This window comes from Fundulus heteroclitus, chromosome 1 (genome assembly GCF_011125445.2).
Source record: "Fundulus heteroclitus isolate FHET01 chromosome 1, MU-UCD_Fhet_4.1, whole genome shotgun sequence".
NCBI classification, from domain to species: domain Eukaryota; kingdom Metazoa; phylum Chordata; class Actinopteri; order Cyprinodontiformes; family Fundulidae; genus Fundulus; species Fundulus heteroclitus.
Genome location: NC_046361.1, coordinates 37,044,907 through 37,058,389, shown reverse-complemented (window position 1 = coordinate 37,058,389; position 13,483 = coordinate 37,044,907). Strand labels below are relative to the sequence as shown.

General features: G+C 41.0%; 1 protein-coding gene across 6 annotated transcripts in view; it reads right to left on the bottom strand.

Annotated features, from left to right (window-relative positions):
• The window catches only part of vps13d (vacuolar protein sorting 13 homolog D), an 86,647-nt gene that overhangs the window by 3,962 nt on the left and 69,202 nt on the right, over nt 1-13,483 (bottom strand). For all 6 annotated transcript variants that reach the window (XM_036142228.1, XM_036142212.1, XM_036142221.1 and 3 more), the window contains 11 exons: nt 13,335-13,443; nt 10,956-11,126; nt 9,790-9,894; nt 9,454-9,603; nt 9,168-9,317; nt 7,714-7,810; nt 7,470-7,618; nt 5,944-6,078; nt 5,695-5,862; nt 4,447-4,579; nt 4,125-4,320 (listed from right to left, as the gene is read on the bottom strand). In XM_036142228.1, coding sequence (XP_035998121.1) covers nt 4,125-4,320; nt 4,447-4,579; nt 5,695-5,862; nt 5,944-6,078; nt 7,470-7,618; nt 7,714-7,810; nt 9,168-9,317; nt 9,454-9,603; nt 9,790-9,894; nt 10,956-11,126; nt 13,335-13,443 — 1,563 coding nt within the window. The remainder of the gene's footprint in view (nt 1-4,124; nt 4,321-4,446; nt 4,580-5,694; nt 5,863-5,943; nt 6,079-7,469; nt 7,619-7,713; nt 7,811-9,167; nt 9,318-9,453; nt 9,604-9,789; nt 9,895-10,955; nt 11,127-13,334; nt 13,444-13,483) is intronic.

Sequence of the window (13,483 nt, the reverse complement as noted above, 5' to 3'; positions counted from 1 at the left end):
ATGACGCGTCTACGTATATATGTCTGTGGGTGTAGGTACCAGATTGACTCGGGCGCTTTCCGATGATGTCATCATATGGCAAATCCACTCAAACAAACTACATTATGCCCGCGGTCTCCATTTGTTACAAATCGATTTTATTTTGTTAATTTACGGTTATTTTCCAGTAATTTAATCGAGGCATAAAAACTTTTAACATCTTTCTGGAATGCTTCTGTGGTAGTCTGACAATTTAATCGATAATTTTGCCGTATCAAAGTTATATCTTAAGAGAAATTTCCTTCCTCCAAATTTTTTTTTAAAGTTGTGAAGGGAAAATAAATCATAAACTCTTTTAATTTTTAATAAAAGTCTGCAGCCATTTTAATTTAATCACGGCATTCATCACTTTAAAATCAATAACGTTTAATTCTCCTTTTTCTACTTATATTACTATGTTATTCTTTCTGATCACATGTTTTTTATTCTTCCAGATGAGATTGTGATGAATTTGATTAATTTTTTATTGTAGTATTTGGTATATTTAAGATATATGCTGGATAAATTAATCTGGCTATCCCTTCTGTTTTTGTTAACAATATTCTTCCAAAAATTGAGCCAACTGTCAAATATTTGTTGATTTTTTTTGTAAAATGGCTTGAATATTTGTTCTATTTCCAGTGTGGTCCTTGCTAATCATTATACCTAAATATTTTACCTCATTTTTATCAATTAAAGTGGGATGATTATTATACATTTTCTATGTTCATCTTTAAGCCTGAAGCTTTTGAGAAAAAAGAAACCTCTAAATTAACTAAATAAAATTGATTCGTTACAAATGCAGACCGCGGGCTCTATGTAGTTTGTTTGAGTGGCGTTGCCATAAGGTGACGTCATCGGAAGGCGCAGGGACCATGGAGAATTTCTTCGTAAAATTATCCGTTTACAAACCGTAATCCCGCTCTCGGATAAAACCTACACCCCGCTATAATTACTTTAGTAAGTTGTCCAGACCAATCACAATGTTTTGCGCAATTGTGCAAACGTTTAACCAACCATGTATAGTGACGTCATCAGAAGGCGCAGGGCCCCGAGTCGATATGGTACCTACACCGGCGGCTCTGTGGTCGAAGCGCTCTGAAGCATCGGCAGCTGTTTTTTTGAGTCACTGAAAAACGCTGCAGGAGCAACAGCCATGGTGCAAAGAAGGCGCGCCCCCTGTTGGCCTAAAGCAGTTATGCGTTAGATAATGTGGTCTTTACCAGGTTCTAAAATTGTTTAAATCTGACAGGTTGACAAAAACACGACAAATGAATCGTTGTTCTAGTTTATCGAGCAAAGATGAAGCAATAACAGGACAGAGTTGTCCCACTTTTCTGCAGTGGAGGTGCGAGTTAAAAATGCAAAAGGTGGAAATAGATCAGCAGCGATCGCAGAGACTGGAGGAGGTTAAAGAGCCGTTTATAAAATGTTTAAAGTCATTCTACACAGTAGGGCTGTCAGGATCCTTACATTTCAGACCCAATACAGATACTAAGGAAAATACTCAATGTTAGATACAGAGGCAATATTGTTTGAAGGAACTGGTTGTTTTTGTTTAAGAGCAAAAATATAATTAGTTACAAAACTTTCTTTATTAGGGTAAAACCACCAAGCAGGGGACAATTCAGCTAGGGCAAAATTATTAATCACATTTTTCAATATAATCGCAATTTATAAAAATGCAATTTCCAAATCACAGAAGTCTGCAATTTCTGGCTATGTAACAATTAATGGATTAGACGCATCCTTTAGGTGTCGGTAAAATGTTTAAAGTGGGTTTCCTCCACATGGAAGGGAAGAAAGCTGCAGCAGAGAGATAATCTAGTTTTATTATTTGTTTTAGAGTTTATATAATCATACTTTTTCTACCAGAAACGTCGGAAATCTCACTGGAGCATTAGGTAGCGGGCAAACTGTTTAATACATAAACCTGTTTGTTGGGTGCTCTTTATGTCCAAAGGGGATTGATGTCCAACTCAACAAGCTATTCTCTTGAATAATATTGTCAATAATAAAAACAGTTAAGCTTCTTGCTTTAAATAGTTCTTGGTTACAAACATCTTTATCTACAGGCCATTTTGTTACTTGTGGTTAAAGTCAAAATTAAATCGCAATTATGGTGGAAATATATCGCTATTTAGATTTTTGGCAAAATCGTACATACAGCCCTCGTTTAGAGAAATATAACTTAAGTTTCACTTCCTTGTTTGTGGAAACAGTGTTAATATCTTCTCTAGGAGAATGTATCCCTGATTCAGTCATGTAATTATTTTATTATAATTGCTTAACTTTTGTGTTACAAAAAAAAAAAAAATCATCATCATTATCGTGTTTCAAAACAAACAAGGATCTGGTCAAAGCATGTATTCAGCAACAGCAGCTCGGTTATTTTCACATTGCTGCTCATGTTGCATCATATTTCCATTTAGATCAGTGATCAACTACAGTCCCTCTGAAACAGCAGAGTTTAGCGTTAGCTTGTAGCGTTAGCTTGTCGCTTGAGCTCATAGCAATAGCTAACATGTGGCATCATTCAGCATTTTTTTATTGTCCATTTGCCTCATAGGGAAAACGCCTCCTAACATTGTTGTTTTTATCTTGTCGATGAAGAGGCTCTTTGTTGTTTTTCTGGCTGAACTCGACACATTAGCAGATTTAAGCTTCTGGCAGCAGATCACCGCTGAAACGAGCGTCTGCATGAAGGTGACAGCACTGCGGTCCGATGAAGGCCCACGACTTATGCCAATGAGAACCAGTCAGTTAATATCCATTTCAATGCAAATCAGTACCTGAATAATTTCATTTTTTGGTATTGATTATTTTGAGCTATTGCTTATTTTGACGAACCCCACAACACAGTAGAAGACGTTCAAGGCAGCTGCCAGTCTTCACCGTCCCTGCAGACGCTCGGCTCCATCTAAGGCTACGTTCACACTGCAGCCTGAAGTGACCCAATTCCAATTTTTTTGGCCATATGGGACCTGTATCTGATCTTTTAATGACAGTCTGAACAACACAGATCAGATTTTTTAAAATGCGACCCAGGTCACTTGGATATGTGGTCCTGAATCCGATACGTATCTGATTTTTTCAAATGCGACCTTTGTCTGTACGGCCGGGTTAAATTTATCCGACCTGTACGTCACAGATACTCGACAAACGTCACTATTCTGCGTCCTGCTGTGCAGAAGCGGGAAGAAAGACGACACCCATAGCGGACAACAATGAGAAGAGCAGTCAATGGAGGGAAAGCTCCGGTTAGAAAATAAATTAATGACCGCAAAATGCGCGCCAGCATTATAATCCATGTTTACTTCCGCAAACACTGAGGACGCTTGCTACGTGTGACGTCATCGCGTCCTCGAGTGCGCATGCGGGACACTTGAAGGTTGAACGCTTTCAGTTCACACAGGAGATCACATACAAGTCGCATATATTTGGAACACGCAAAAAAATCTGATTTCACAAAAAAATCGGCATTGAGCATTAAGACCTGCAGTGTGAACGTAGCCTAAGATTCTACGGGCCTCTGTTGGCATGTTAAAAGTTCATGATGAGACCCGACTAGAGAAAGTAATGATGCACCTCATGTCAGCCATCGAGCTCGGTGAGGAAGGAGTGCTGCTTTGGTGCCAGAGTACCTGGGCACCTTGCAGTCGTTGTGCTGACCATGATCTCCTCTGGATATGAAAGCGCTATAGAGTCAAATGAGAGACCGGCCCAAACTGCGTCAGACTGCATCATCAGAACAAAGATAACAAGCACTGCACCATATCTGCAGCAGAATCGCTCAAAAAAACAAAACAACGAAGGTGCTACAATGGCCTAGTCCAAGCCCGGGCTGAAACGCTGCGGTGGGACCTTAAAGACAGCTAGAAAACCACTGCTGGGAATAACGGTGCTAAAGGTGGTTCTACAAGCTGGACCATAGGGTGGACTTTCCATTTTGGCTTCAACGAATAGTGAAAGTGTGGGAATCTGTTTTGTTCCTGTCCACTTGTGGTTGTAATGAACTAATTCAGAACCTGGTAAAACTGGGGGTGCGCTCTCTTGTCCACCATGGCTGCGTTTAACACGGCAGAAGCTGCACTCATCGAACCCACCTGTGGTTACTGAGGCTGGCGATGTCCCGGACCGTCTGCGCCGTCTCCGAGGCAAAGTCCAGAGCCCCGGCAACGGGTTTGGTGACGGTGCCCACCAGACCTTTACCGAGTCCTGAGAAGAAGCCGCTGACTCCCCCCTCCGTCTTCACCCCCTCCACCGTGGAGGTGATGATGCTCGTCATGCCCCCGATGATCCCTGGAGGAACGAGGATTGATGATTAAACAATAATAAAACCCAATGCAGCCATTAAGCTTTTTCCACGGCTGTATTTCACTAAATGTCTGCTTCCTCTCTGATTCCACGGCGAACAGTTCGACCCACCGTGAGCGAGTCCGTGAATCCCTGCCACCAGGTGCTCCCCGCTGGTGGCACCGTGGTAGCGGATGTACTCCCGCTCACTCTGGTGCCGGTTGTCCATGGTTTTACCCAGCCCGTCCGATAAGGTGCCTGCAAACTGAGACAGAAGACAGAAACGTTCACCAGACCTCAGCTTTTAAAGGCGCTCCATCAGGAATGTGGGTCAGGGCGCGGCGCAGTAGCGGCTGGCCCATAGGGGGCGCTCGGGCGCTGCCCTCCCTAGATGTGGAGGGGAAAAGTCTAAATATATTGAGATTTTAAAAGTATTATTAATGTCAGTTTTTACTTAATAGTACGTGGCTACATGTAATAAGAATTATTAAAACACTTCTACTGATTGACTCTATCATTTAACAGTGCATTTCCCCCAACATAACGTATTATTTCTCTTCTTCTACACTTGTGGGGCTGTGACTCAAGGAGCCCTACAAGTGTAGCGAAATAACCAATCATATACTGTTGCTAGGGAAGATTTATAAATATTTGGCCAATCAGCATTGCCAAAATGAATGGCTTTGGGGCTCCTGGAGTCGTAGCCCTAGCTGCACAGTGATAGGTGCACTTCACGCGTGACGTCACGAGCTACATCCGTGTAACGGTGGTCGGCAAACACAATACTGTTTTCGCTTACCAACGTGACAAAACGGGTGAATTAGAGCGTACTTTTAGTTTATTTTTGGAATCTGAACAATGCCTACGACTTGTTGTGCTGCCGGTTGCACACAGAGGCATTCCAAATGATCGGATGTACATTTCTTTCGTTTACCGAAGAAAGAAATGGATAATTTCAATGAAAAAGATGCAGGATGCCAATCGACTGTGGCAGCCATCATACCATGACAGAATTTGCAGTCTACACTTCATCTCCGGTAAATACAACATAATTTTGCACTAGTCATTGTTCTACTTTCATTATATAAATAAAAAATTAGGATATATATTTATGTCAAGACGTAAACGTTTGTTTTGTAATAATATACGTACATGTACAATGTATGCAAACCCTCTGGCATGAGTCTGTGAAAAGGATTAATAAGACAAAATCCTTTGTGAACAATGTTTTTTTTTATTAATTAAATGCTTATTGTGGAATCGTAGTAATTTTCCGACTTTTAATTTAAATGCATGTACTGGGTTAGGCAGGGAAATCTATTGGCCAGCCCCACCAACATTTTTTTTCACCAGCCGCCACTGGCGCGGCGCCCGGCGTACCTTGGCAGCTGAGTTGGATACTCCGTGCGTGACGTTGCGAATGAGTCCGCCCACGTTCCCGTACTTGATGAGCTCAGACACGCCCTCTGTGACATCATTGAGGAGGCCCATGGGGTTCCCCAGGAAGTCCACGGAGCCGAGGATCTGGGCCGCCTGGCTCATGAGCTCCTGCAGGCGGGAAAAAAGGTCACACGGTGAGGACACGGCACCGTATTTGGATCGGTAGGTCCCGGATGAGAGTCCTCTGACCTCTCTGAAGTGCTTGAGGATGTCGTTGATGATGATCTCCTGGGTTTCATAGGGGTGCACTCTTGTGAACGGGTACATGTTGATGACTGCGTCCTCAAAGCGAATCAGGGGGAAGCCCAGAGTGCCTTTTAACGCCTGTCCGAGGAAACGAGCACAAAGACACGACCAGACAGGAACTGTTAGTTTAAATCATGACTGAAATTCAATTCAATTCAATTCAATTTTATTTATATAGCGCCAAATCATGAAACATGTCATCTCAAGGCACTTTACAAAATCAAGTTCAATCATATTATACAGATTGGGTCAGATTATACAGATTGGTCAAAAATGTCCTATATAAGGAAACCAGTTGATTGCATCAAAGTCCCAACAAGCAGCATTCACTCCTGGGGAACCGTAGAGCTACAGGAAGAGTCATCTGCATTGTACATGGCTTTGCTGCAATCCCTCATACTGAGCAAGCATGAAGCGACAGTGGGAAGAAAAACTCCCCATTAACGCTTTAAATAACGCTTTGATTCTCCAGCCTTAATGTGAAGTTAACCTGATCCTGACTCCAGCTCTTATCCAACTCTAACACATCTTGATTTAAAAAATCCAGGCATTTCCAACGGTTTTTATGATTTTACAGACATTTTTGTTGAAAATATTTGCCTCATTATGTTTTATTATCTGTTATCAGTGGGAGTAAGGATAATATCGGAGTCGTTTATGGCAGCTGAACCGATAGATGAGCACGAATCTATAACACAAAGAAATATAATAATTTAAACACTTTCTTTGGCACCTAACATCAAACCCAGTTCAAAAACCTTGGTGCCAGTTTATAGTTGGGTTGTAAAAAGATCAAGAGGTCGAGAAAAAGCTAGAAAATGGCCTATGAATGATTTTAAACTGGACGTCTAACTGTTAATAACTCAAAAATCCACATGACTGTTGAGCTGAACAACAAATTTAAGTTGTGATGTCGCAAGAGTTCACATCTAAGTATGCAGCAATATAAATAACTTTAATTTATATGGTTTATAAATTATTGTTTAGCTAATATAACAGGATACAAAGTCTGGAAAATCCCACTTTTTCCCCACTCTGTGCGTTGCTCTGGAAAAATGGAACTAAAAATAACTAAACTTTTCTTTAAATTGGTGTATTTATCCTTGATTTGAGCAGGTAAATAAGATGATTTGCCAATGGAATAAGATTTTAGAATGTAAAATAGGAACAACTCATCTCCATCATCTTATTTCAAGTGCAGTATAATTAATTCTTATTTTAGGGGTCAAAATACTCATTCTATTGGTAGATAATATTATTTACCTGCTCAAATCAAGGACAAATGCGCTAATTTCAAGGAATTTTTTACTTATTTTTATTTGTGTTTTTGCAGTGTAATTTTCTCATTTCATACATTTTTCAGATTTTTTCCGGACTGCACAGGAACCCTTTAACCTGATCTTGACGTCAGGCCATAAATCCTGACGCACGGACGTATTCGTCCTGACAGACACACAAACAGACGGTACCTTGAGGTCTGGGGGCAGCTTGTGAGACGGGAGCACACTGAGTTTGATCTGAGGCAGGCTGATCTTCAGGTTCTCAAAGTAGTAGCGTTTGCGGGGCCCCGTGTCCTCGCTGGGCCTCTCATGCAGGTTTTCCTCCAGTCTCTCCAGCTCTGCGTTTATCACAGGGTTTTTGTTTTTGTTTTTTAACACCGTGCTCACTCGGAGCTGCTTACGACATTTCAAACAATGATAAATTAAGACCCACCGGCTTCGGCCTTTCCGTAACCAAAGAAGCTGAGCAGCTTGAGCAGCAGTTTTTCCTCGATGATGACCGTGAAGCGCCGCGCCGTCACCATGAGGTGCTGTCAACACATTTAAATCATCAGCAACGCGGTTGGCCAAAGTGCTTTACACACCTTAAAAAGCCAATAATTCAAAATGCGACAAGATAGACAGATACATGTAAACAAACAATAAAACCACAAAAGTCAACACCTTAATCTGGCTTAAAAGCCAGAGAGAAAAAATGTTTTAAAAGAAGATTTAAAAGCAGGAAGTGAGTCGGCCTGCCTGGTTCCCTATCAGTGCTTTGGTGCAATGATAGGGAATCTATCTGTGTCTTTAACCGACTAATAAAAACTGACCTGCCGAGGGACCGGGGCAAGGCCATGAAGACAAAAAACAACAACTTTTAAAACAAAAAAGTCGCTAAAAGTCATTGTTGCTAGTCGCTTCTTGACTGAAAATTACTGGAGGCAACAGTGGACTGTCCTCTCTAGATTCCTTCCCTCCTGAGAGCAGCACACAGCTCTGCAGCCAGACAGGAAGGAGCAGGCGGCGTTGTTGTCTTTTCCAAAATAAACTACATTTTGACTTTTCATATTTAAATTCATTTTAAACTCGGATTATGGTTGGCATGAGTGCGCATTCTGCAAACTGAGCTATATATTATACACTGGAGTGCTAATCCTCGCTGTTAGAATGAGTCGCTTTGAAGCCACCAGCCGCCATATTGGTACTCCCTATTTTCCTCCAGTAACTAGGGAATATGTGCGCTACAGCATCAAATAACGAGGATTTTCTCATGTTCAGGGGGGACTTAAAACTTTTAAAATGTCAAATGCCATATACTTTTATATTATGTTCTAAAACTATCAAGTACTGAGAAAGTCATGTGCTGAAATATTTTGCATTTTATTCATTTAAATATATATGTTTAACGTTTATAAATATATAAATAACAATATACAAAAACATATATTTACATATATGTATACATCTATCTATCTATCTATCTATCTATCTATCTATCTATCTATCTATCTATCTATATATAAAACATGTAAAATATTTCAGCACCTAATTTCCTAGTAGGGAGTAGCAAGATGGCGACCAGTGACTTCAGTTTTTCGGCAAAATCAGCACTCCAGTGTATAATATAGCTCAGTGATTCTGCATCACTTTTTCTCTTTTTGGACATTTCTGGGTTGTTTTAATGTGTTGTGGTAAAACTGACATCTAGTGGCAGGATGCTGTTACTACACGGTAAAATCATCATTCGCTACAGGAAGCACAGTTTTAGCCACTTTACATACTTTAAAAGGATATATGCCTCTACTTTATGAAATTATATGCATTTTTTGGCTCATATAGTTCATATAATTAATTCAAGTCCAAAATGAAAATGACACTTAAGCCCATGATGAGCGTGAATCTCACCTTGAAGAGCTCAGTGAGCAGGAGGCTGCTGGGGACCTTGACCGAGTTGACCTGCAGGGCCGGGCCGCTGTCGTTTGCGCCGCTTTCCCCAGAGCTGGGAGTCACGCACAGCATCACAGGCTGGGTGGTACCCAGCAGCTGGTTGTCCACCTGGATGCAACAACACGCATATATTAATTTGCATTACCAGCAGGACGGGTTTGTTTGTTTGCAGGAAGCTGCAGACGCAAACTCTGCGGGAAGACACGGGTCAATAAAATCAACACAAGCATGGGATAAGAGTCACCTGGATGTCCTGGATGCTCAGCTCCAGCACTTCGTTGGCTGCAGTGCGGGTGAAGTGAACATCCACGCGAGACAGCGTTGCAAAAACCAGCTCCTCGGGAACCTTGTTGACCAAAGAGACGCCCAGACCCTCGTCCAGGTTAACCAACACCTAAACGTAGAGGCAGCATAAACAACCCTCAGATCCAGGAAAGGAACCTGCATCCACCAAGACGGAGCATGTGTGCATGCTCGTGAATTTCTGCAGGAGCTTTACGCGCTCCTTGGGAAGACCAGATTGTCTATAACAACAGCCCAGAGGCTTGATGTAGACGTGATGAATCCGTGTCAGTCTCACCTCCAGCTCCTGCTCAGGCTCACGCTTAGGCTCCTCCTCCTTGCTGCCATCCTGTTCTGTGCTGGAGGAGCTCCACATCTTTCTCCTCTGACTGAAGTCACTGATCTAAGAACCAAAACACTTCATTTTTAATAAGCAGGGAGGACGGAAACTGACAGAAGTTCCTTAGCAGTTAAAACAGGGGTGTCAAACTCATTTTGGTTGAGGGGCCGCATACAGCTTAATCTGATCTCAAGAGGGCCACACGAGTTAACTCATTGCAAGATTAAATAGAACTAATAAAAGTGGACTTGTTGTTGATTTTTATATTAAATGAATTTCACTTTTACACAATATATTATGAATAACCTCAGCGTTTTTAAGAACAATATGTGCAATTTCAACAATACTTTTACTCAGTTAAACATTTACTTGTGCATTATGCATAAGAACTGATCACAGTGATTGTACAATGTTGAAAAACATTTATTCACATTTTTTGGAACTTAAACACTGTCCTAAATGACAAAATACATCAAACAGATAAAAATTAAGAAATTATTTAAAATCAATATTCCACACCTGAAGCTCAGTGCTACCGTCTGCTGATTAAAACACAGCGCCCTTCGTGGAAAATATAGGAACTGCAGATTTTCAATTAAACGAAGTACATGTTTTTTTCAATAATTGTTTTATCATTCTCTTCCTTTTATCTCCTCTCTCTTTCACCTTTTCTTTTTTCTTCTTGTTCTTCCCTTCCTCTCCTACTTTCCCATTGTAGTGTTCATATCATTTGAGATATTCCCCGCATGAATCATAATAAAACTATTCACATTCATAAATCAAGCGGAGCACTTGTGAAAGTCAAATCTGATGAGCTCTTTTTGGCATTAAGACAATATTTCTTATTGCCACATTGCCAGACAGGACACTGGGGGAAAAAAAAAAAGAAGAAAAAAAAAAATATATTTTTTTTTAATAATGATAATGCATTTAGCCACCGGGCCGGACTAAATTGTTCAGCGGGCCAGAACCGGCCCGCGGGCCGTATGTTTGACACCCCTGAGTTAAAACAACACTTTGTGTCCCAACAACTGGGACTAAAAGTCTAGTTTCTATACACGGTGGTCAAAATAGATGGAGCCACTTTATTCAGCAGACTATCCCTGGCTGGGCTCTGTACTGACCTGGAGGACTCGCGTCGGCCCGTCCGGCAGAACTTGGACTGAAAGCACCCCCGATCCGGGTCTCATCTTTTGGTTGATGAACTGCTGCTCTGGACCGGGCTGTTCCAGACCAGAATCTGGTCCCAGGACCACCTCGGCGCCGTCATACAGCCCGGCAACGCCCCTTTTCACCTGAGGAGAACAAGTTAATGACCCGACTCCCTGAACAGGGTGGCACGTTCATGTTTCAGACGTATTTGACAGAGCGGGCATAATAAAGGAGTTTTTGGGGTATTGGTCCAACTAATTCTGATTTAATTAGTTTTATTGTTTAGGTTTTACAACCTTAAACCTAAATGAGCCTGATTTTTAATCCTAGGAGCCTTATTGGCGCCAACAGAACATCCTGCCTTATGGATAAACCTGAATTGCTTCATGCAGAGAAATACCTGAGTGGACAACTTTTGTTCATCGTCTGCAATTATTCCAATTACTCCGCTGCGGCCCGTCTTTTAGGCTGGGTTTGAGAAGCATGATGATATAACTCCTGCCCTCTCTCCACGGGCTTTCTGATTGTTTTCAGATGGATTTTTCAAACTTTATCACACACTTTTAGGGTCTTAAATCGACTGGCACCTATGAACCTGTCGGAGTTTCTCCATATACGTTATAGGGCTGTGCGTAACAATCGATACAAAGATTAATATCAATATTTTTAAAAACAATTTAATATCAATATTCTGGGTTTCAATATCAATATACCTCCCACCCCCTAGGGGGCGTTATTACAGCGTGCCATTACTGTTCACAGCGAGCAAGAGCAAGTGAGACGCATTTGCGGAACGGCCGACAGGATTTTAGAAGCTCCTTCGTCCCTAAAATCAGACGTTTGGGCACATTTTTGGTTTCTGTGATACGGTAAATGCATTGAACCAAATGTACTTTATTGTCCTGTTAATAAATCAGTGTTCAATAAATTTAATTGAATTTGTAAGTAATAAATATTGATATTGGAGTCAAATCAAATCAAGCTGAGCTATATCGAGAATCGTATTGTATCGGCTCATCCTAGATGATATCCAGCCCTAATATCCGCAGCAGGTTGAAGCAGGGAGGTGACCGAGCTTTGGCTGCTCTGCACATCTCAGTCAGGACACACCTTTAAATTACCTTTTTCTGGGCATTTAGGTCCTTCCGACGTCATTTTAGGTGACTGTTTTTTTTATGCCTGTGTTTTAATTTATGCAAATGCTGATATTTTGTTGTTTTATGCATATTTGTGTAAAGAACTTTGCTAAATTTATGTTGTTTTAAATTTGCCATATGAATAAATTTTACTTTGACAAGCCTGTGCAATTTCTCAGTTATCTTTGACAACTTTGCAACAAATCCGCTGATCGTTTAGTTCGACCTGCAGGTTGTTAACTGAGAAATCCTTTCTTTTTCTGATCAGTGAATGCATCGTAACTAAACCAGGTTAGCAACAAAACTGTTGCTAGAAAGGTATATTTTCATTCTTTCACCATTTTATATGTTTGCAGTTTTGTTTGTTTCGTAACAGAATTTTCCAGGTGTAAACAAAGGTTGTCTGGCAAAAACAAACACCTCGTGGTGATTTCACTGCAAAAAGGGAACTAAAACTAAGTCAAATTGTCTTGAAATTAGTGTATTTGTCCTTGATTTGAGCAGGTAAATAAGATTATTTGCCACTGGAGATAGTATTTGACCCCTAAAATTAAATAATTACACATAGATGATGAAGAGGAGTTGTTCCTATTTTAAGTGCAAAAATCTTATTCCATCGGCAGATCGTTTAAACTCGCCAGTTCATATCAAGTACAAATACACTAATTTCAAGAAGATTTTACTTGCTTTTAGTTCCCTTTTTGCCGTGTTGTCACTCAGAGCCGAGGTCAGCAGATAGCAGGAAAGCTTAATGTATCACAGCAGAGTTAATTCGTTATTTTTTTAAGCTTTCTTTCTGTCTGGAAACAAGCTGAATATGGAAATGCTGGCAGTCAGTTCAAGGAAGGATCCACATTCTCCCAACATGCTGTCTTAGCTAACCACACTATTAATATAAAATGCTAAAGACAGGTTAAAATGTCAACTTTACATTATTTTGTCATAAAATGCAGTATTTTCTTTTAAAAGAGTGAAACTTGTTTTAGAGCGACTGGTCGCTAACGCACACAGTGTGACGTTGCCTCTGCTTCGTTTAACTAATGAAGGTTCATGACAGGAAGGCTAGAAACCCAAATTTTGTGGCTGATAATTACATTTCCTAAAGAGAAATTAGATAAAATCCCTCAAAGACAATTAAAAAGGGGGATTGGAAACCGGCTCTGAATTGCATTTCATTAAATCTCGAAGCCACATGAGATGTGTGAAAGCGCCTACCTGCACCACCAGCCGGGGAAGGCCACACGTCAGCATGCCTGAGCTGAAGTACCAGGTCTGGGTGGTGCTGCGGCGCGAGTCGGGCCTCCTCAGCATCAATGGTTCAAAACTGTCAGCAAACAAATCAGAGCGAGGGAAACAGGAGATTT